The sequence below is a fragment of the Alligator mississippiensis genome, chromosome 11 (assembly GCF_030867095.1).
Source record: "Alligator mississippiensis isolate rAllMis1 chromosome 11, rAllMis1, whole genome shotgun sequence".
NCBI lineage: Eukaryota > Metazoa > Chordata > Crocodylia > Alligatoridae > Alligator > Alligator mississippiensis.
In genome coordinates, this window is record NC_081834.1 from 24,833,724 (window position 1) to 24,858,337 (window position 24,614).

Here is a 24,614-nt window from a genome sequence, read left to right on the forward strand (position 1 = left end):
GCTTATGTCAGTTGGTATTGCAGCTCAGTAACTGGCAGCATGGAAAGAGCTCATTCTTTTTCCTTAATTTATTCTTTCAGGGCTGATTCTGTTTGCAGCACTAACAGCTACAGAGCCAAGATTCCTAACCCTAGCAGAAATTTTTTCAGCAGCTGTATCTACATGTCAGTCATTTGTTCCTAGTCATTAATCTAGTCCTCTGTGCAAAACTGCTACACGGTTAACATATTACTCCTAAACAGTATAGATTTTCTTCATCTTAATTTCTTTGTAATAAGGAATACATTGTTTTAAAAGTCTGAAAGAAGGTTCAAGGCAAAAGTACACATGATCTGTGCCAGGGTGATAAAGGGGATGTCCCAATATATTTTTTCTTAAAGCCTATTCAAAATTTCTACTTTACTGAAGATACAGTACTTAACATGCTTCCCTTGAGTTATAATTAAATAAAATAATGTAATAGTAAGAAAGAAGTTTTAAATGTTACTCACATAAATAGACTGCCATTTTGAAACATTTCTGTAAAATTAGCTCAGTCCAAATACATACACAAATAAGGAACCAATATAAAACACTTCTAAGAAGTATCACTTGTCTTGCAAAGATGTGATTTCTTTCAAATTATTTTTCTGTCACTATTACTTTGCATGTGCCTTATTAATAACATGGTAGAAATATTAATTGATATATCTATATATCTGTGATGTGATTTGTATATCCTCAGTATCATATAATTAGCTATATAATACTATGACTCTCTCTACACCTATATACATATTGTGATTTTTAAAAAATTCTGGCCACTGCAATAGTGTGGGGTTACATATACAGCATGTTTTATGGATGATTTCTTAGATACTATATTAAGAATGCAGGGAGGTAGGCCTCAAATATTTATTGCTGCCTTGTACCTACTACCAGGTAGTATGATTGAATTTCAAAGCAATGTATATATATATATGGGAGAAAGTGTTTCCAGGAAGTAGCCCAAAATTTCTCTCACACAAGACACTTTAGGAGAAACACAGAAAAAATTTATCTACTGTCCTTTCTCATACCGACACTTGAAATATTAGGGTTTTTAACTGTACTAACCTCTGAACATAACTGCAGCATACTTTGTATTTTAAGCAAATATATGTTCATGTTGTATCAGATACATTAAGCAGAACCAGTAAAATGAACTATTAATTTGTACATGAAATGCTTACTTCTAATTCAGAAGAGGAAATTCTAAATATTTGAAAAAATCAACATGAATAATGCTATGAAATTATATTAAATCTGAAAAGCACTTTATGGGTGGGGTGGGTCAGAGAATTCTAACACAATGTGTCCATTATTCTGAGTTTCTGTTAATGCAGAGCATTTGAGGTCTTAATGCTAGATTTGGACACTAGTTTGTATTTTATTTTATTCCAGGTTAAGTCTCTCTGCAAAAATCTGTGAGAAGACAGTTCTGAAACGGGTCTTGAAAGAGCTCTGGAAATTAGTCTTGAACAAAATAGAAAAACAAATTGTGCTTCCACCATTGACAGACCAAACAGTAAGTGTCCAAGCTGTGCTTCATGCACATTTAGAACATTTGCAATAACCATCTTGCTTCATCATACATCTGGCAGAAGTTCTGAAATTATCCTTCACAGAAGTGTGTCTCAAAAAAGAACGTGGTCTCTGTTGGACAGTTCCGGTTAGAAAGCCTTCCCCTATTAGATATCCTGCTTGGGCATTCTGGCAGCAGAATATACCAATGCAAGATGGAAGGGTAAAAGGCAGGATCACTTACTCTGTAATATAGCACTTTTTTTTTAATGCTCCTTGTCAGGGCTTTATTGTGTAATGAAAAAATAAGAAAGAGATTGTGGACCTTTGTGCAGGTGCACAAAGATGAGAGAGCAACAGCAGCCAGCCATAGCTGCAGCAGGGAGTACAATGGCTGCAGAGTATCAGGATGTCCCTGTGTCCCAGGAGGCTGAGAGATACAGGCAATGTCATGGCTTAGTCCATGCATGCCCAGGGCAGGAAAGCTGAGCCAGTGCATGCCGGAAGTGCTTTCAGAGGGTGCCAGAACACTCCTTCCAGCATGTGCTGCCCACAGGCTCCTGCTGTATGATTCATCACCATTCCAAAACACAAGCAGTCCCAGTCAAGGATAGAAACTAGAATCTAGCTCCAACTTGGGAGACAGTACATTTACTGAATGACAGATGGGAAACATGATACTAAAGAGCTATGTTTTCAAAATGGGAGGAGGGGTCTTAGTCATACCATACTCAATACATGTGGTGAGGTTAGCCTGAAATGAGTCCCAAATGGGGATGCTGTGCAAAGCTATACACAGTCCTAGAATGGAGGATCCAAGTAAACTCTGAGTCAGCCCCAGTGAGAGGGCAGTGAAACAATGATCTCAAAGCAGGAAGCGAGGGGTACTGCTATTAACGTCCATGTTTGGTGCTTATTATTGTTGGGAGGGGAGTTAATCTTTTATTTATTAATTTGTTACAGGCTGATCATTATGAATCGTTATATTGCTATTGTATGTCTTTGAATGATACTACCACTCATATTTTGTACTGTCCTTAGAAACTGTTAAAAGCATAGTGGCAGGGAGCCAAGAGTAACATGCTAACTGAGTTACAGATCACATTTATATTTTTTTATGGTTCAAATCTAAATTATATTCATTGGAACATTGTACAGTATGCATTCATTCCACCTCCAATGACAAATTATCTTGAATACACTTAATGTTTACTTATTTAATTAGTAAATATTTTGAAGCCCATGGCTTGCATTGATTACATAACTAATTGCCACTTCCCCACAACAATTAACATATTTTAGCATTGTGAAATACTGTAGCTATATCAAAAAAGGGGTTTGTGCATGTGTGTGTAAAGCAGATGTAACCACAGTCTTGTTTTAAGTAATACTGGCTTTCCTAAGAAACTTATTCAAGAGGTAGGAGAAAGATGTTCACAGGGAGAGAGCCAGAAGTCCATTCATAGAATCTACTCCTGGATTAAATTTATTTTCAATAGGAAAAAGTATTTCTTATGTTACCATTGTTGTTTTACGTGTATATTGAGAAATGGTCCCTCAACCCATTTAAAATTTACATTTGTGTGATTTTTAATTTGTTTACCTGCCCACATAGCATAACAGCTATGCGTTCAAAAAATACCTGTGATTTTGTGTAATTGCTGCATTTAAACTTGGGTAGCTGCACTTCTTGTTAGTCATTAGGAAGCATTTACCTGCTCTGTGGATAATACTTTTGAATGTTAATTGCTTATCCTGCTTAGCAAGACAGATTATACCTTGCCACAATGTTTCAGTTTGAGGGTAACAAGGTAGAATGCAGAAAAGATATGCTAATATTTGTGCAACTTACCTTGCTTTGGACAGAAAGAGTCAAATCAATCTCCTGAGATGACTAGTGCCTGCAGAAGGCACTATACCCCACCTCACGACTAGATGTGTGGGTAGCTAGTAATAGTTTGCAATGAAAGATGAGATTGACTAGAGCTATGGAGACATAGCTTGTATACCAGTTTAACAACTGACTTGGAGCAGAGAGAACATTGTGTGTCCACTTCTTATTTACATCAGTATAAAGGCAGATTACACTAATATAAATGTGTTGTGTGTTTGCCTCTTTGCTTGGGAGTTAGGGATATAGCTCCTGAATTTGGACTTCCTAGACCTTAAATAATGCTGGAGGCTGCAAGTGTGAGGGGAACAGTGGGGGAAAAAATACCCTGGTCATACCCAGTTCACTCTCCTTTTCAGCATCTACTCTCTGCCACTGTGTGACACAGGATACTGAGCAAGATGGACCTATGGTTTGACCCAGTAAACAGCAATTCTTATGTTCTTAGCCTTCTGTGTTTTAAATTACATGCTTAAAAGTCTCAAGGAATAACAGGAATACACTTAAATACCATTTGAATATAATACACAAACTCTTGGTCACTACAATATTTCCTTATTTAATTTTTTAACTATTTTTAAAATGAGAATATAGATGTAAATTGTGTATTCATGCAGAAAAGTATATACGCATTACATATAAATAGCATCGGTTCTCAGTGGGAGACTTCCTGACAGAAGTTATCAATTTTTGATGAATTCAAGTCTTCATTTAAAAAAAAATGCTTCTAGTCTTTATGGACATGAATATAACCTTCCAATGTGAAATTAATATAATAGGATTTAGTGCTGCCTTCCTGAGTCTGCAGGAAGATGATGTGTCACCTGTGCTGATACTCAGAGCTATCCCAAGCAATAAAAAAGAGATTGAAAACAAAATGGTCAATTTTGTAGCTATTGCAGTCCAAGGGATAGCTGATAGTCCCACACTGATAGGGGCTTTCTGAATCTGTGTCCACTCTCCTACAGTAGCAAAGAGGCTTATAATAAACATCTGTCCAAGAAGATTCAAGACACCTACTCCAGCCCTCCTGCATACCACAGCCAAAAAGAATCCCATTCCCAAATTAGGATCTTTAGTACAAAGAAGAAAAGAAAAATGTGCAATTGCACGGAATTTGTGGAGTAAAATCTGCTCAGGTGATCCTCAGAACTGAACCATGCCCCTTGATACAAAGAGAGGCAGAAAAACTGAATGGTCAATCTGACCTTCGGGAAATTTTCTTTCTGACCCAAATGCGACAATCAGTTAAACCCTCTGTAAGAGAGCAAGACCAACCCCTGCCCTTGAGAGGGTGTTAAGTATTAGGATCACCCACACAGTACAGTCAGTCTTCCATCTCTAGCCATTGCTTCAAGTGTAAAGCAAATCACAAGATTAAAAACCAGAAGCCAAAGAAAATGTCTTCCTAGTCCCAGCAGGCAACCAGCAGAAAATGTGAACCATGGGATTAATAAAGTAAAGTGCAACAAACATTATAAGAATATTCCGTATTCAGAGACAGAAGAATGAGCAAGGGAAAGAAAGCTAATCAACGAAGGACTATCACAACTACCCAGCTGAAGATTCCTCACTAGTATCCTTTAATGCAAATTAAAGCACATCCTCAAAATACAGAGCCCCAGAATATTCAAATACAATATACCCCAATGCAAAAAAACTGCGCCAGTGCTGGAATTCCCACTGCAACCAGGAAACCAAACCTCATCCTGACACCATTTTCTTTCACCCTGTGCTTCCAAATCGTGCAGTCAGTGAAGTCAAGAAATCTGGTGTTACCAGCCATTCCCCACATATGGCTTTGTCACAGGTTACCTATATAATCCCAGAAATAGTGGAATGTTACGATATCATAAAGTTAGGGTGATTTTAAAGCAGTCACACAGTTGAAGGCTCCATGTTTCAGACCTGCATGACTGACTTGCCATTACAGGGCCTGGCAAGCAGGGACACAAAGACAGTAGTCAGGTGGAAGAATGGCAGAGAGATTTGTAGCTCAAAAGCAGTTTCCCTGGAGTTCTCTGGTATCACTGAAACTGATCTGGCAGTTACTACTGAGAGTGGGGCCTCCAGAGCATAAGGCAAGAACCCTGTATTCAGCATAGAGAGGCTGTAGATCAGTGAGACCAGAGAGCCCCTAGGAAGCTGCTTGGTCTCTTATCTTTTTGTCTCTGTTCTCTCTGGTCACTTGGTCTCTCTGGTTTCGCGACGCTGCAGCAGCTCCACACTGAGAGCAGAGGTTAAGCCCCAGCAGCCCTTCTCTCAGCATGGAGCCACCACGCCAGCTTCAGCAAGACCACAGCCTGGGGGAAGTAGCTTCCCCAGAGCTCTCTGGTCTGGCCAAGCCACAGCCCTGCTCTCAGCATGGAGCCACCACATCAGTTTCACCAGGACCAAAGAGCTCCAGGAAAGCTGCCTCCCCCCCGCTTCTCTGGTCTTGCTGAAACTGACACAATGGTGGCCCTGCTCTCAGCCCAGAGCCACAGCTCAGCTAGACCAGACACTCTAGGAAAGCACGCTTCCCCAGGGCTCTCTGCTCTGACTGAAATTGAGCCTTCCAGCAGTGAGACCATGCAGCTGGGGGAAGTAGGTTTCCTTGACTCCATGGTCTGTCTGCAGCAGTTAAGCTACTAAAGCAGTCGCTCTTAGCAGGGAGGAGGTAGAGGGGACGGCAAGAGTTTTGGAGGGTTGGAACAGGTAGAGTGGCTGGGAGCTCTACATCCTGAGATGCTACAGGAATGAAAGTAAATCATATTACCTCCTCTGAACATTCAAGCAATAGCCTGGAACACTGTGGCTAAACCATTTCCAATACAGGTTTCCCTCGATTTATGTGGGTTCTATATATGCAAATTTGCTCTTATGCGATCACCCTTTTTCTACCCCAAATTCCTTATATGTGAGGTAAATTCACTTTTATGTGATTGGGGCTCTGCTTATCCCCACTCACACAGCCCCTAGGCTGCACCATGCCATGGTGCAGGCAGGTGGTGTCAGCTGCTTCCAGGTCTGCGCGATGACAGCAGGCTGCTGCTGCAGGCTGGGGCCAGTGGTGGCACTGGGCTCTCCCTGGCACTTGGCGGTCAGGCTGGTGGGGCTATGGTGAATTTTGGTGTGGCAGCAGCCCCCCTCCCAGCACCACTGCCTCATTCCTGCAAGCAAGGCTGGGGTCAGCAGTGGCACCAGGCTCTTTCCGGTGCTCCAGGTGGGTGGTGGTGGCAGCGCTGGGAGGGGGACTGCTGCCACCCCAAAATTCACCATAGCCCCCCGTAACCTGGCCGCTGAGCACTGGGGAGAGCTTGGTGCTACCACCAGCCCCAGGCTGCAGCGGCAGCCTGCTGTCATCCTGCATGCAGGTCCAGGGGCCTGTGCCCCCTCAGGAAGAGCCTGGGGCAGCCCCCCATCCTACAACACTCCCAGGGTGCACGTAGCAGCAAGAGCTGTGCCCCTCCTACCCCACACCCACTCACAGTTCCTGCCCCACTCACAGTTCCCGCCACTTTGCTGCCTGCTGCAGCCCCATGAGCTGCCAACAGGCTGCACAGCACCCCTCCCCCTGCCCCTTCCCTAGTCCCAGCCTCACTCCCTCCCTCCCTCCCTCCCTCACCACCATGGGAACATATCCCTATTTGTTACATTATAAAATGGGTTCGCTTTATGCAAATTGGATTTATGTGCCATTCTCCAGGAATGCATGTACCTCATAAATCAAGGGAAACCTATATAAGCCTCTTTTTGAGTAGCTTATCTTTAAAAGGTTTAGAAGATACTTGTCACAGTTTAACACCTTTTAACGGGTGAATGCTCTCATTTTAAGTGCCTTTATGCCCATTTTAAGGTAACTCGGTGGCAAAGCCTTTAGTCAGGCAACCCACAAGATGATCAGGTTTCCTTTCAACCTCCTCTTGGGGATACCAAACACTGTAATTATAACATATTACACACTTGGTACACCTCTATCCTTTTATATTATGCCTCCATAAACTTATTGACAGTAATTCAGCGTTTGCTATGCTGTTTGCTCTAGAAGTTAACTCCTTTAATGGTTAAAAACATTTTCCTAATTTTCAGTCAATAATTATGACCCATTTGTAACCATTTGTTATTGTAATAATGCTGTCCTTAAAACTGCAAAGCTCTTCTGTAATAATCATCCTACAACTATATTTATAAAGAGAAATCATTTTGCCAAGCTAAGCAAACCAAGCTCTTTTAATCTTCTCGCACAGGGTATATACTCCATACCTTACAGCCCTTCCATGCACCCGTTCTGGTGTATTTTATGTTTTTTTGAACACAGGTGACACAAAATATACCATATATTCTAATGGGGGTCTTATACATACTGTTGCACAATCCTTAGTATCCCCTGTCTCTATAAAAAGGGCCATCCTAAAATTACTTTATTCTTTTCATACTGGCAGCTCATGGTCATCCTGATTGACTAATACAGCATAATTACTCTCTTTTTCCACCTCTTCCAATCCATGAAATTGCAGTTTATAGCAAAAATTCTTGGTATTAATCCATACATGCATGATACTGCACTTTGCATTATTAAACTTCATACCAGTTCATTTAATCAGATTTACAAAATTATCTAATTCCTCCTGTGTAATAATCCTATCCCCCTCCATACTTCCAAGCTGACATCCACAAATTTCAGAAACATGCATCTGGTTCTTGCACCAAAATCACTATCAAAAGTGTTTAGCAAAATGGGTCCCAATATCAGTATCTTAACAATACCGTAAGTGACCATTCTTACCAGCCTGATAACCCCATTTCAATAAAACTTCCTTTTAACCAGTTTCTTATCCATCTTACAAATATAGTATCTTCTCCATCTTAACTACTAATTTTCTTAGAAGCACAGTATCAAATGCTTTATTTTAATCTAGATACAGTAAAAGTTGTGTTAACCGGCACTTTATTAGCCAGAAAACTCTATTAACCAGCATCTGAGTGATGCGGCAAAAGCGAAACCAGAAGTACCAGTTCTGGGAGTCTTCCTGTTTCGCTGCCGCGAGCTGAGTTTTTCTTCGCCACTTTTTTGGCCCACAGTCCAACTTCTCTCCCAACTATACAGTCAGTCCAATAAAAGATATGACCAACATCCTTGCCTCTTATATATTTCCTAGACCATCACAGCTACAAAAACACTCCAACCATACTAAATCTAAAAAAACAGTTCTTCCCATTGATTCAGTGAATATTTGATAGAACAAACTATTGGCTATTTTATCTGTTACAATCCCCTTACTCCTGCCATTACAATCCTTCTAATCCCACATTTCTTTCTTATAATTTTTCATTATTTCATAAAGATTTCGTATCATGTCAGTCTGGGGGTCAGATAGCGAGCACACCAGCATAAGGTCCTCTGAGGCCTTTTTTACCATCTTTCCAAAATAATTTTTACCACCAAAAATTTCTTTTATTTTTTTTATTGCTTTTATCTCTTTACAATCTGGTTTATTGATACACAATGCTAGTCTAGCACCCTTGCCTTTATTTCTTATTTCTATCTTTCTATCTTTCCTAAATAGCCTATATCTTTCAATTTCTTTATTCCAATTATGACTGCCATTTGCCATGTTTCTATCTGGCATTATCTGAGTTCCCATTTAGAACATACACAGTCAGTTCACTGGCTGAACTGCTCACCTGACTTCCACTTTCATTAACATTAGCACTATCCTTTTCTTTTCCTTTTGTTGGGGTTCTTTTCTCCTTTGCCACATCCTCATTTGCTCAATTTCGTGTGCTTGGCCATGAAACTGACAAAAATCAGGTCAATTTCACAGTGATTCTTTACAGAGCTCTGACAGAAGCCTGGAGTGCAAGACATGCCTGCATAAGGCAAAAGCCATGAAAGCAGGAGATGGGGCAGAGTAACAGAATGGTTGTTTTTTCCTAGTCAAGAGGTTTTTGGGTAGGAGATAGGGGAATATAAGAGAGGATGTACGTTCTTTTAAGTAGCCTTTTTAAGAGCAATGAGTAAGCGGGCTTGACATTTATCAGATAAACTAGGCTGGCCCTATTTACCAGCTTCTTACCCAACACTTCTCCACACATATATAATACATGTAGATATCTAACATTAGCCCAAAACCAACAGCTGATGGAGCAAAAGCATGTATTTAAAAACAAAGATATTTTGAAAGAAAAGATCAGTGAAAAGCTGTTCTATATTTTATTATATAAGTTGAGCTGACTTCTGTCATTGGTTTTAATACAATCCAGTCATCCAGAACTACTCTTTGTTAGGCTGCCAGAAACCACTAGTAATTACATTTCTTAGTGTAACTGTGATAAAACAAATGTTAAGAGTGCATTTTAGTAGGATTCCAAGCAGATGGCTGTTTATCACACAAAGGGGTAGCATTAGCCTTCTCCATCTTGTTGAGCTTTGGCTGTTATAAAATGTTTTTCTGTTTACATAGACAAACCATCTATGTTTATTTCAGAATTATCTTTCCGACTCAAGAAACATTATTTTAAAATCTGTGTAGGCTTTATATTGCACTCTGGGCACAGGAGTATATTCCACTCAAGGCAATAAGATTTTTGCTTTTGCAGGTTCAGTGAAATTGAGATCACTTCCCACTGTTGCTGCTGCTGCTCTTTGTTTGACTGTAGCACATAGAACCTCTGCTCATGAATTCATTGTGCCACAGACCAGAGACATGTAGAAAAAAAAGATGGCCCTCGCCCCAGAAAGCCTAGTCTCATCTTCAGATAGGCAACAAGAGTTGAATGCAGTCATTCAGGAACACCAGGCATTCAGGAGACAGCACTAGTGCAATTGTCATAACACATCAGAAGCCTAAGTACTGCCAGGTTTTTTATAGGCATCTCAACAAAGGAAAATTTTAAAGAAGGCAGCACTGTTTGTTTCCAAATAGTTTGCTCTTTCAGTTAAAACAACCCGGGCATGTCTACACATGTTTTAATGTGCAGTAGTCTATTCTACTGCACATTAAAGTGTCATGTAAAAAAACAGTGCCAATGTGTTAATGCATCAGCACTACTAGAACAGGATGGGATGGGGCAGCTCCACCCTGCCAGGGCTGGCAGAGGGGTGGGTGAGCAGCCGGGGGGCGGTGCGAAACCTATGCCCCACCCCCTATGCTGATCCTGACCCTGGCCTATCCTGCAGTGCTGGGGGACCACAGCCCCAGTTGTGTGACACCTACTGGGTGGACGGGGCTGGGCTGGGTCAGGGCCCGGGCCGCCTTCACCTCAGCAGTACTCATGCCCCCAGGCTCACCCCAGATGTGCTGAGGAGGCTGGGGGGACCCAGCTGCAACCCTTGGTGGGTTCAGAGGAAACCTGCCCTTGCCTTGTGGGGGCCTCCAATTTTCTGTTTGTCCAGCAAATCTTAATCATCCACCGACAGCACACTAGGGCAACCTAATGCACCTTTATGTAATACCTCATATTAGACTTACTAAACTTCATGGGCAGTCGCAAAAGCTCATTAACGAGCATGTAGACATGCCACTACATGATGTAATTGTAACTGAGAGTTTAATTTAACTGTGCAAAATGTTAGAAGTGCATAATGAAATTAAGACTTTTTCAGAAATGATGCTGACACATAAAGCAAAAACCTTATGACGTAATGGTAAAAGACTTGAATCTTCAATTTGAACTTTGTTTGTTTATAGGGGCCCCAGATGATATTCAGTGCAGCTAAAGATCTTGGACAACTCTCAAAACTTAAGGTAATATAGTTAACTGAATGAACACATATCCTATTGAAGTGAAAGATGGATTGAGGTACTAATGAACAAGATACTTGTATGCTAACTCTTCTCACTTATATGCTATCATGGGCCTAATAAAGTCAACTGGACTGCTTGTATTAGTACTGATCATTCCTATACTGCACAACTGACCAGGAATTTTCAGCGAGTTTTACATCCTCTTCTGAAGCATTTATTATTAGTCTGTTAGCATGGCTGTTCCTACTATATGTTCCTATGAATAATATCACAGATCTTCATTGTATGTTTGTCTTATTACCATTAAATTATACTGCCTCAATGGTTTGCAACAATCCTAAATAGAACTTCTGGATCATTATATTTGGTTTTCTCCCCAGAACAACTCCTAAAAAGGAATTCAACAAAGATAAATTTAAGGTACTCCACCTAGGAAGGAGGAATCCCCAGCACACCTACAGGTTGGGGGATGTCCTCCTCAGCAGCTCAGATGCTGAGAGAGATCTTGAGTCATAGCTGACTCCAAGATGAACATGAGTCGGCAGTGTAACGAGGCTATCAACAAAGCCAATCTCACCTTGTTGTGTATTAGCAGATGCATGACCAACAGATCAAGGGAGGTGATGCTCCCCCTCTATGCAGCACTGGTCAGGCTACAGTTGGAGTACTGTGTCCAGTTTTGGGTGCCGCACTTAAAGAGGGACATGGAGAATCTGGAGAGGGTTCAGAGGAGGGCCACTCACATGACTGGTCACCTCGGTGAAAGACCCTACGAGGGGAGGTTGAGAGATCTGGATCTTTTCAGCCTTTACAAGAGATGGCTGAGGGGTGACCTTGTAGCCACCTATAAGTTTATCAAGGGAGGACAGCAGGGAATTGGTGATGCGCTATTTACCAGAGTACCCCAGAGAGTAACTAGGAATAATGGGTGCAAACTAGTGGAGAGTAGATTTAGGTTAGACATTAGGAAGAAATTTTTTATAGTAAGGGTGGCCAGAATCTGGAATGGGCTTCCTAGAGAGGTGGTCCTATCATCTAACTTGGAGGTCTTCAAGAGGAGGCTTAACAGTCACCTGGCTGTGGTCGTCTGACCTTGGTCCTCTTTCCTGCCAGGGGCAGGGGGTCGGACACGATGATCCATTGTTGTCCCTTCCAACTCTACAACCTATGAATCTATGAATTATTCGTATTATTATGCATATTGTATATTCTAGAAAATAATTGTACATTATGGTATCCTTTTTTTTCCATATTCAAACTCCATAGGACTCCATATCAATAGGCCTTAATACTACAACAGAAAATTATTGTCGTAATGCTTTTATAACTTATTTCTATTGACAAGCAGCTCTAGTAATGGGAAAAGCAGTTTCTCATAAACTTTAGTGGTCACTGTAAATTATATAAAAACAATAAGTTTGGTTTTGATACCAGTACATAACCCCCCATGTGCACAAAATCCATGTTTTTGTATATGTCTGAAATATTTTATTCAAATACAAATATAATGCCCATAGAAAACAGTGCCACAGGAATGAATGCTATAGTTTATAACTCGCTTATATTTACAATGTTTCCTATTTCTAACAATGATATATTGAGGAACCACTGATACAAAACACAATGCACCTAATGCTCTTTTTTATTATTCCCAGTCTGAAATAAACAGAACAAAATTTCCTGCATGGAAGTTTACAAAAAGGAGTCAATCAAAATCTGCCGCCACTCCTATCACATGGCATCCTGACAGAAATGGGCAAAGCAAAAAGCAAAAGAAGCACACTTTGGGGTTGTTTCAGACATTTTTACACAGAATCAGATTGCAACCAGCCCCTGCAAGTCTATGCAAGGGGAGAAACTCCAGAGGAAACCCCTCCCCCTCCTCTACTCCAGCCCTTGTGCTTGGTATAAATACAGCTCAGGAGTGCAGGCTCATACCCCAGCTTCTTGATAAGAGATCCAGGAAGCATATATCAGTGTGGCATATCTAACTGGAAAAGACACAGGTTACTCCTTACTTAAAGCAAGCTGAATGTGATGGCTACCTCTGTGCTGGCCATCAAATTCAGCTTGCTGTAAGTAAGGAGTAACCTGTGTCTTTTCCAGTTAGATATGCCACACTGATATATGCTTCCTGGATATCAACCAGTAGTTATGTAGTACTGATCATCCTTCTTCTCCCCTCCTGCCCTTGTAATACTCAAGGGAAAAGGTAGTATTTATCACTAATAGTGACTTACGAGCACTATTAGTGAACATAGATGTAAGGCAGGAATCTAGGTCTAAAACTGTAATTCTGAAAGCCCTCCCTTAGCTCCTGCTTAATACTGAAAGTCCATTGGTGTGTCTTAGCATTTGACTTTGGAGTTGTACTTTTGCACATGTTCAGAACTGCCTGAGTCCTGACATGGCTTAGTTACTATCTCAGCACCAATACCTGATCAAGACTCAGAAACTACAGGCATGGACAAACGTACATTTGGAGAGGTTTTGAAAGGGCAAGGGGAGCTGCTGCTCTGAAGCATACAGCAGCTGTTAAGCTACAACAAGCCAAGAGCAATACCAATGCAACAAAACAGAACCCACTTAACCCTGCTTCATCCAATCCAAGTGTATTCATGCCCTAGGTACCCCTCCACCCAGGTTCTTAATGCTTACAACACATTCCTTGAAGTGGAGGAGTCATGACTTTTGGTATCTGCTGCCACAACTGTTTCAATATGGGATGTCTCCAAAATGTATACACACTTTAGACATCAAGAATATACATGAACAGACTATCTGTCAATGGGCTCCCATCATTCAGTTCAGTTATCAATATGGGGAAAGTACCTGGATATCAACACCTAATGTACCGTACATTTTAAAATATGCTCATTGCCTTCCCCGAAAACAAAAATCAGCAGTGTTGATCAGTATGTCCATGTATTCCTAATAGTAAAATCCATGTACATTATTTTGAGGCATGCTGTATTTTATATTAAACAGTCACTGGATAAAACATATAAGCATGGAGAAAGGCATAGAACCCAGGAGTCCCCTTCCCTGGGCAGTACCTTCATCAAGAAGCAATAAATCAGATTCCTTTTCTGGCCCCAGGAAGCTTGAATTCCTTTCAAAAGTGAAAAGTAGTAGTCTACAGCAGGAGTAGTTTGTAGCCTGATGGTTAGGACCTTTTTCGGAGAGAATGAAGGGTAGGTTTGCATCCTCTCAAGCTGAGAGGAGAATTGAACCTAGGTTTCCCCTTTCCTACATGAGTAACCAAACCACTATATTATTATGCAAAAGGATACCACTTACATACCACTGCTACCTGCGACCATGATTTACAAGGAAACAGAGTGAGCCCTGCTTAGTACCATTTACATAAACAATACGATATAGGCACCTTCCTTTAGGAGAGGAGTCTTAGCTCTGGATGCCAAGTGACAGAGACATTTAAGATTTCAGACACACCCCATCCTCAGAGTTCCCCATTGTCTATTTCTAAGCCGCTCCATGTGCACTTAGTTCTATTGGATCCTATACTGAGGCCAGGTATAGACTTCACTGCTATAAGTGATCAGAAATTGGTCTATACCTGTAACAGAACAGAAGTTTGGTACACATAGGCTGGTTTAAAAGTGGCAGAACCTGGTCTAAGATTTGCTTCCATCCACCCCACCAAAGGGCTAAAGTGTGTTCTGTTTGCTACCGATCTAAACTACACTGCTTATAGAAAACCATGTAACTTAGATTGATTCTGCCTCAGGCTTTTTGAATGTCTGTACCTAGCTTCTACCTTGCCATTAGGCCTTTGAAAAACCCCTTTCCAAAGTCGCAGCCTAGCCTTTACAGATTCCATCCATGAGAGCAAATCAAGATATTTATACATTAGCAAATTACCATATTATTCCTAAAAACTTACAGCTAGGCTCTGTATTTTCTTCATGATTTTCTGTTTATTTTATTGCTATTCTCCAACTCTCTACAAACGAGTCATATATTTTTGTAGTGGCATTTTTGTGAATCAAAACAGTCTTCACCAGAGAAATTAAAGCACAGTTAACACTACACCACTGTATCTGTAAACCCATTATTTGTATTCTTATATATAAATCCTCCTCTTCCAGGGGAATTCCACGTCATTGAAGGATTACTGATTCTTTACACATTATGCTGCCTTCAAGAATATGGCTCATAAAGTAACAATGAGCCCTGGCAACCATGCCAGCTGATATAGAAATAAAACCTCTTTCTGGGTCAAACAAAGAAAACGGGCAGATATTTGACAAAGGCTTCCAAAAGCTTAATTGTTTTCCCTTTATGTGCCAGTTTTGAACAATGTAACAACACAAGTAGTTTTCTGTGATTCAACTCTGCAGGACGTGGGAAACTAAGAAAATAAAAAGCTTATGAGTTTGGTGTTTATAATCAATCAGTTACCAGCTAGTTCCATTATGGCATTTGGCAATTGTAGAACTGCAGCAATCTATGCCTCTTTGAATAACAGTTTAAGCTGATGAAGCAGTTAAAATATAGCCTAAGTAAATAATGAGCTGCTTATTTTACAAAATAATTCTCAGGAGTACAATCCTGCTGTGCCTTTGTTTAGGTTTTCTTTTTTCTTTTTTGGGGGGGTGGGAGGGGGGGTGGGGCTGGGATATTACCAGATGCTAATTTACTGTCAAATGTTATTACTCAAATGAATAATTTTAGTGGCAACTGTGATTATTCATCAGGAATTTATGTTTAAACAGTTTCCTTCACAGAACAGAGAAACAACTTATCCCTACAAAAGAATTGGAAAGCAATTTACAGACATCTCGGTATTAAATGTCAATCCTTTTTCCCCAATACTTATTTTCAACAAACAGTGGAAGAGCTCCTTGCTGTAATGTATTTTAAAATAAATTATTTAAGGATGAGTACATGATTACTAAATGCAGAAGTTTTTAAATAAAAAAGTAAGAGAAAAGCAAGACTTTCTCCCTTATAACAAACAACATTACTAACTTGTTTTCCAGGATCATGTGATCCGAGAGGAAGCTAAAAGCTTGACACTGAGGCAATGTGCAATAATGGAGGTAGCACTAGCTACAATTAAGGTATGCTGTGTATATATTTTATGTTTGAATAAGGAGATAGGTTATTGATGTATATGCAGTGTGGACCAGATTCTAGCTGGCCCTGGTGTGGGTATGCAGTGGTTGGGCAGAGTCAAAAATGTGTTTCCCCCTCATGAAATGTCATACAAAGTTCAGGCACAGGCATTCTCCCCACAGTGGGCTGAAACCAAAGCTATGATCCCCAGTTCTGCAGAAGCTAGAACAGTTGACCAACCATTGACAGAGTATGTGCTGCATCCATTAAAGTAACTCAGAGGTCAGCAACATTTTTGGGCAGAGTGCCAAAAACAGCCACAATTTCAACTTGTAAGATGTTGGCATGCCAAGGGCACATGACAGGGGAGCCATGAGAGGCCCAATGCTTGTTGTGGCAGCACAGCCCCAGCCCTTTCACTGCTGTCCACCCTGAGTTGCACATGCCAAGCAAAGTGCCTTTGCGTGCCATGCTCTGACACCTGTGCCAGGGGTTATCTACCCCTGCTGTAGCTTTTTATTGCATTTCCCAGGAGCCCTAGAGTTAAATTGACTGAATCAGACTGAGCCCTCCTTGTGTTACAGCATGGTCCCCATACATCTCCCCCCGCATGTATAATCTTTCCTGCACACACAGTCCAGCAAACTTAGATGAGAAAGGAAAACAGTTCACAGACTCTTGAAATTCCAGGATTTTTCTATTGTACAGTGGACTGTTTTAGCCACAAAATATCCAGTTATATGAGTCTCTCTACTTTTGTACCGTTCTTATTCACCCTCTAATTAACTGCCACCTGTACATAATTGGTTTTCATTCAAAGATACCATTTAATTATTTTTACACAGTGGCTCTTTTTCAGTGAAACCAATCAGATTTGCCAGGCAGGTGTTAAGAGCACCTCTAAATCAATTATTTTTTGTATATTACTGCAATCTACAGGATAATTACTTTAGAAAATGTTAGTGTTATGGTAAATGCTTTACAATTGATTTTTTGAGGTAACCATAATATTTAGAAAGAATCTACTCAACCTCTACACTTCACCTATCACAACATTGCCACAAGTACAAATTGTGTTATCAGCAAGGACAGATTTTGGAACTATCTACAAAGGGTTGGAATGAAGGGGAAGCACTTAAACAAACAGTTATTTTCTAGATATTCAATATCCCTCTTAAATTATATATCCTATTGCATGCTAGAGTGTTTCTGGAAAATAAATTCAAATTAATTTTAGAGTGTTGCAGAGGCATTTATTCACACTGGGTGTGTCTACACATGTCCCCGACTGCGCATTTGTTACTGTGCAGTCATTTAGTACTTGCTTTAGGTAGGTGGGGCAGACCTGGCCATATGTCACCTAACTTTCAGGCATCCCATTACCAACTAGATTACTCAGCTTCAAGTTCCTAATACAGTGTTGAGGAAGAGTTATGTTGGACTGCCCTGTAGATACAAACTAAGGAAAGGAACAGAATTGCACCCCACTTCAGCAGTGCTATAATTTTTGTAGTACTTGGGAACCTTCTAGAATGCATGCATCGCCCATTTATATTTCTAGTAAATAATAAATAAGTGAACCAAAAATTTTAGCACAGAATGGAGACAAAAGAAGCCATGTTATAAAGTTCTCATAGACTAGGAAGGAAGGAAACCAGTGGCCAGTGCTACTACTTGCGTAATAATACAGCAACAGGAATGAATGACTTACCTAACCTTTTCCCCATTATGGGTAAGATCCTCAGCATCTCCAGAGAAAGTCTATTTGCACCAGCTGAGAAACTGCCTCTGTATGTGCCTTTGGAAGTAGAGAAGATAATTAGCAATAAATGGGTATATCTATTTTGTAAAGTAAACAGTATGATTAAGAGAATATGTTAAGGATCAGGTGTTGTATGTCATCAAAATAATGCACCTTTTTGAAAGGAGAGGATGTCCCAGACAGGGATGCCACTGCCATCCTTATCATTTATAAGGAAGACAAAATGTCCTATGGAAGCAAACAGAAAACATTTGGAAATTCCTGATAGTGGCAGGAGACATGGAACAAGACACTATAGAGCTAGTATGCTTTCTCCACTAAGTAACCCAGTGGAATCCTCAGTTCATGGTATTAAAAAAATATTGACAATTCAAAGTTTTTTGCTTATATATATATAAAAAGTACAAAAATGTTAAATTCTGCCTTTGCTTGAAATCTTGGTATCCCACTGGCTGAAAATAATTTCCATGTTCCTAAATAAGGGACTGAAGAATTTTTTAAAGGGCAATAGGAATCCAGGATTCTAATCACTGCAAGCATACTTCATGAACTGAAACAAGTAACACATTTTGCACGACCGCTGGGCAAATGTGATAGACATAGAATGGCCCCATAAGTTTCCCACTGAGCCAAAGTTATATATGTTAAGTGATTTTTCTTTAGTCCATGGAACAACAAAATATTTTTTGACAAGACTTTGAAGATGGAAAAATTCTTATAATCACACTCTTAAAAGCCTGGTGTGTTGACTTTGCTTTAAAAGGACACTTACTTAATATGATTAATGAAAAAAGGAAGGATTTCAGGTGACATGCAGAAATATTTCTTTAATCTAAAACCAAATACTGCTTTCTAAGCAAGAGGAACGTGAGATTTCTAAGGAGGAAAAGGATTTAATATAGGAGTCCTGGATTTCACTGGCTTTTTGTGGTTGTTGATGCTATCATACATTTTCAAAACCAGTAATGGTATATTTAAAGGATCTATTGAAAATTCATATTTGTTATGCATATTGATTCTTTTAAGTACTAAACATTAATTCATGAAAACTATTTCCAGTTATCATTTAATGTATATTTGCATTACACTTGAAAGATCATACTACTGAAAAGTGACCTTTCATGTTAAATACAGTATATTAGCACTTTCTATATTTTCTTCTGTCTGAAAAATCCATGATGGATACATTTGTTATTAGGGAAAATGGATCTTTTGGTGCAATTAAACTGTATGAATTCTTCTTACTAATGTTTATGTTGTCTTTGCAAGGAATGACAATCATATATGCTCATTGCAAACACTCACAATGAAAATGGACTTTATTTCCAAATGTTTCATACCTCCCTAGGGAATGCTTTGCTAGGCATCTAGCTTGTGGCTTTGCTTATGCCTAACAAGGACTGATGGCCAGTTGCAGATTATATTGGCATTGTGCTATTTGCTGTCTGAAAAAAATAATTACCTTAGAAAGAGAAGAACATTTTTAAAGCTCACCTTGGAGATAGTGAAAGTAAGGCAGTTTTAATAAGCCATACAGAACAAGATAGGAAAACCTACTTGTATTCATTGCTACTCCTGTTCTGCTCTGTTCTATTTCTCCTAGCAGTATAAAACTGCAGGCAATCTACAAAGCTAAAATACTATCAAACATGAGTTATTTGTCTTTCTGGGTTTTTGTCAGAAGGCATTTTGTGATGACCAGCTTAAAATGAATTTACTCCAAGTTCGGTGTCTGTACTTTTTATGTCTGAGTATGAAATTTCAGCTGACCAGCTATTCCAAATGAGCTTGATTGCATATAAAATAGAAAACCAGCTGCAACTTGGAAGGAATTGAACTCTTCTAATAAAATAACTATAAAGTGTGCAGTAGGTGAATTGTCTCCCAGTGCCAGGTAACCCTTCGAAGAGGCACATTCTGAGATATTCCCATGACTTCCATTAGTTTGTTGCATAACTTTGGCTAAATAATGTAACTTCTCTGCCTGATTTCTCCATCTGTAAGGTATATTGTAAGGCTTCATCAGTTGGGATCCCAGATTTTCTACCATAAGATTGTGTGCCTTCAGGGGCATAAAGTGGATTGAAGAACAGCTAACTAGTCACTAAAGATATCTTAGCCTGCCTCTGAATAATGGCATCCTCATAGGATGTTGTTGTGGTTCCTCCTGCAGCTATGGTGAAGGGTAGACCCAGTAATGTCTTCTATATGGGAAATGCTTTCTAAATTGAAATGCAACTCTATCCCTATTTTCTAAAAAAAATGTCTAAGCCACCTTTTATTACCACTTATTACTGTAGAGCTTAGTAGTAAACTGATTAAATTTTGGTGAAAACATGCATGTGCTTTTAAACAACTCAGATAAGAGAGCCTTCCTTGAAAAATACATAACTAAATAACTCACTTAGAATGAACAGAAATCCATGTAAGTGTGTAATCAAGAGAAAATTTAAAGTAATTAACTGCTAAATGCCTCTGTGAAAAGAAAGCAAAATACAACTGTTAATGAAAGATGTGGTACCTGTTGACCCTTTAAAAGATTCCCAAAGGCTAGGACAGTGGTATTTAACCTTTTTGGACCTGTATTTTTTAATACTTTGGAATACAGTGTGAGATCAGGGTGAGACAAAATTTGCTGCAAAAGCAGCAAATCCAATCCCAGCTGCGCTGGGGTTACATCCTGATATAGCCATGGTTTAGCTTGGATCAACTGAACAGTCCACCAGGGCACAAAATACATAAAATCATAACTGCTTACAACAATAACATTATACAAACACAGCCAATGCATAATGCAACTAAGCTCAATTGTTCTCTGTACCAAGCAAACTTCTTGATCCTTCAGCAGTGGTCCACATCCTTTCAATCTGCCATGGCCACCTAGGAAACACTACACCATTGCTGAGCCAAATTTAGCTTTGATTTTAACCATCTTTTAAACACAGAGGTCCCAGGTTCAGGGAAGCATCAACTCAGCAGGTTCTTGTTTCCTTTAAAACAATGGGTTAATGCAGTTTTTCCTCACACATTTTGGCATGTTGGTGTTATAAATAGCATCTAAATACAAAGGAGATTCTCTTTATAACCTTGAAAACATTTCATTAGGTGGTTTGCTAAAAATATGCACATTACCTTTTGATAAATGCCATTTTGCTAAACAAATGTAATTTACAAATTAAAACTTTCATATAAATTGCCGTCCTTTGTTTAGAACAACCTTCTAGTGCAAACTGGATGAAAGTGTCTTGGCCTGAGATCCACAGATAAATTCATATTTTAGAAGGAGTATTAACAACGATTTTTACACTACTTACATGATATTCATATGCATTTAAACTTTTGATAACTTCAACCAATCAAATGAACAACCAAACAGCAAGACAAACAACACAAAACAGACAAAACAATCTTTGCTGTAGTAGTAAAGCCATTACTTAGGTGAGGAAGACACTGTTGATTCTATTGATAGTAAGGGGGCATTGTGGTTTATCAGTCATCTCTGCTACTGGATTGAATTTTACACTATGGTTTCTGAAAAAAAAAAATACAAACCCACACAAACCTGTCAAGGAAAACTCCTTGCAGTGAAATAGTATTCATATTTACAGTGCTGACACATGCAGTGCAATGTACACATCACTGCAAACCACAGAAACAAAAAAAAGAGAGAGGGGCTCAATCTCCTTTAGGTTAGTTCAGAGATTCCCTGCCTAGCTCCTTACAGAGGCTGTTTTTTAGCAGTCTTTTCTTCTTAAAGAGACAGGTGCTCCAATGTGCACCCCGCCACACATCTTCCCTTCTTGCCCTTCACCAAGAGTTTTTCTGTTGGGGTATGCTCCCCCTAGCCTTTTCCCTTCAAGGGGTAACACACAAGGCAGTGGGAGCTAGGGTTTTCAGGCACACTGTACTCATTTTTCTCTAGGGTGGCAATATGTGGCATTTTGTAGAGACTATGCTGTCACAAATAGCTCCACCACATTAACCAGAGTGTAGTTTTCCAGGTCTTACCCAGGACCAATCTCCAGGCTCTCCTGCCCTGGTCATCTTCACTTCTCATGGGCAAAGTCTCTCACTTCTGGGCTTCCTGGCCCCTCCTCAACTAGTTGAGTTCTCAGGCTCCCAGCCCTGGCAGTTTTAGCAGGTCTTTTTTAACCCTTTGACCTCTCTAGGGCCCTTCCTGTGCATTGACAGACTGCTTGGTCTTTCAGAGATCTTGGGCTATGGGCTCCTGGACCCCCCTACAGGTCACCAACTGTATCCCTCTGGACTTTGACCCCTCTTTGGGTTCTGGCTCTGCCAACACTTGCCTCTCGTGGGCTGCAGACCTCTCATCACATCTTTCTCTTTCTCACTCCACTCTGAGCCTCTGGACCCATCTGGTACCACTATCTCCTGGCCCCTTCTGGGTCACTGACTCTGCTTCATGCACCTTTCAGACCGTGAATCACTGGCTTTCCAGCAGTTCTTTGAAGTCCCCACACTTTCTTGAACTGGCCCCTCCTACAATGTATTCCCATTTTTTCAGTGTTCAAATCAATGCCAAACATTCCTTTTCACATGGATTAAAGTTTTGTTCAGGACCTGTTAGGGTTCTTGATGCATAAGACACTGGTCTTTTTTCTTTTCCTTTCCCCTGCAGTAGGGTAGCACTGATATCTCCCTCAGAAGTTGCCAGCTGTAAGGCAAAGGGTTTTGTCTCATCTGGGTAAGCCAATGTAGAAGTTTATACCAGACCCCTTTTTAACTGAATTAAAGCTTCTTGTTGTTTCAGGTCCCATTCCCACTGTCACCCTTTTTCAGCAGTTTAACAAAAGGTTGACTTTTCTCAGTGATCATAGGAATAATGTCCCGTGAGGAATTCAGTGTTCCCAACAGTGCCTGCAGGGATGTTAAGTCTGTTGGAGCTGGCAATTTGCCTATCAGCTCTTCCTGCTGCCTAGCTGGAATTCTCCCATCCTGCCCCAATGTAACTCCTAGGTATTTCATCTCCTGGACTACCAGCTGCACCTTAACTCTATTAACCTTGAATCCTGTTTTCTCAATTATCTTCAATACTTCCCTTGTTACTTTTCTACTTGCTCTTTATCACTTCTGTGTATCAGTATGTCATCTACATATGACAACACACAACTTCGACTATTGGAATAAAGTTTGTCCCACATCCATACCACATATGTGTGGCATATTGCTGGGGCATTGTGAAATCCTTGGGTACTCAAGTAAAACAATACTGTTGTCCCCTGAATGTGAATCCAAATTTATACCTGCATTCTTGTGCCAAGGGAATGGCAAAAGCTCATTAGCCAAGTCCAGTACTGAAAACCATTTTGCCCCTCCTGCTATTGCTGCTAGAATTTCAGGGTATTTTGCCACAACAGGAGCTGTGACAGGAGTCACTGCATTCTTCTGTTTACTCTAGGGGTGAAACTACAGCTTTGTCTTTTAATCTCAATAGCTTGACCTTTCCACTTTGGCTTGATTGCAGAAAGAAAAGCTCGTGAGTAACAACCCCATCCAGCCCCACCTGGGACTTTCACATATAGTTGTAAATAACAGCGTGTTGTGAAAAGGAATTTGATGGCTCATTACACAGGAAAAGCTAATTTTCCATTGATCTTAAGCCTCAGCATATGGAATTGTTTAATATGATATTCTTTACTGATGATAGGATAGGAGAATTGAACCACCTTTGGATTTAAAATTGGGCAGGTAATTAGGGGGAATAATCTTTTTGCTGATTTGCAATCCATACTTTTGATAAGGAATAAAAATAATTTGGATGAGTCTCTCTGCACAACTCAGCATATGCAGTGGCAAGTAAATTTACAGTTCCAGGAGGAGCATCTAACAGTCACAATTCCTTCCCTGTAGCTCCAGAAGTGATGGTAAGTTAGGGTATAAACAGACATTGCCTTTGTGCCGCCACAATTTTATGGCAGTACAGAGGGAAAGCAAACAGATATCTATAAAATTTGTCACACATCACATGGCCAAATTTGTGGCCCCAAAAGTTGGGCAGGTGCTCAAGGGCTTGAGAAGCCAAATCCCTGCATACCCCAGGAATTCCCACACAGGACTGGGCCGCTCAAGTCCCAGGAATGCCTGCCATGCTTTCTGCACTTACAGAGACATGCTCCAGAACCTCCAAGGTTGTTCTCTATAAACAGGGAAAGCTGGGGCTCCCTGCTTACAGAAACACACCTCAGAGAATCTCTGGGGCACGTCTCTGCAAATGATGGCTTTCTGCACTTACAGAGAAGTGCCCCAGGGACTCTCCAGGCATGCCTCTGCAAGAGGAGAACATATGACCTGCTGTCCTGTACAATCAACGGGTGGGACAGTGAGTGACATGTTTTAACCAAGTGAAGCAGATCAGCTGTCCCAAAACACATCCTGGCATAGATGATCTGCGTCATTTGGTTATGTCTGGTTATACCCTTAATTCCTCCTGTTGTGGGATGCAGGTTACTCACTTCACTTGGAGGGGAGTGTTAGTGCTGTGGCTCTGCTCTCATCTTAATCTTTTCCTTCTGCATCTCACATAAAACTGGGTAGTTCTGATGTGGCCAGCATAGGGATGTCACTCTTTCTTCCCTGAATAGCCCAC

At 40.3% G+C, this 24,614-nt stretch overlaps 1 protein-coding gene across 1 annotated transcript in view; it reads left to right on the forward strand.

Moving 5' to 3' along the window:
* The window catches only part of UNC13C (unc-13 homolog C), a 524,763-nt gene that overhangs the window by 455,041 nt on the left and 45,108 nt on the right, over positions 1 to 24,614 (forward strand). Inside the window, exons 26-28 of the mRNA XM_014606134.3 lie at positions 1,423 to 1,546; positions 11,107 to 11,163; positions 16,170 to 16,250. Of these exons, the coding sequence (XP_014461620.1) occupies positions 1,423 to 1,546; positions 11,107 to 11,163; positions 16,170 to 16,250 (262 nt within the window). The remainder of the gene's footprint in view (positions 1 to 1,422; positions 1,547 to 11,106; positions 11,164 to 16,169; positions 16,251 to 24,614) is intronic.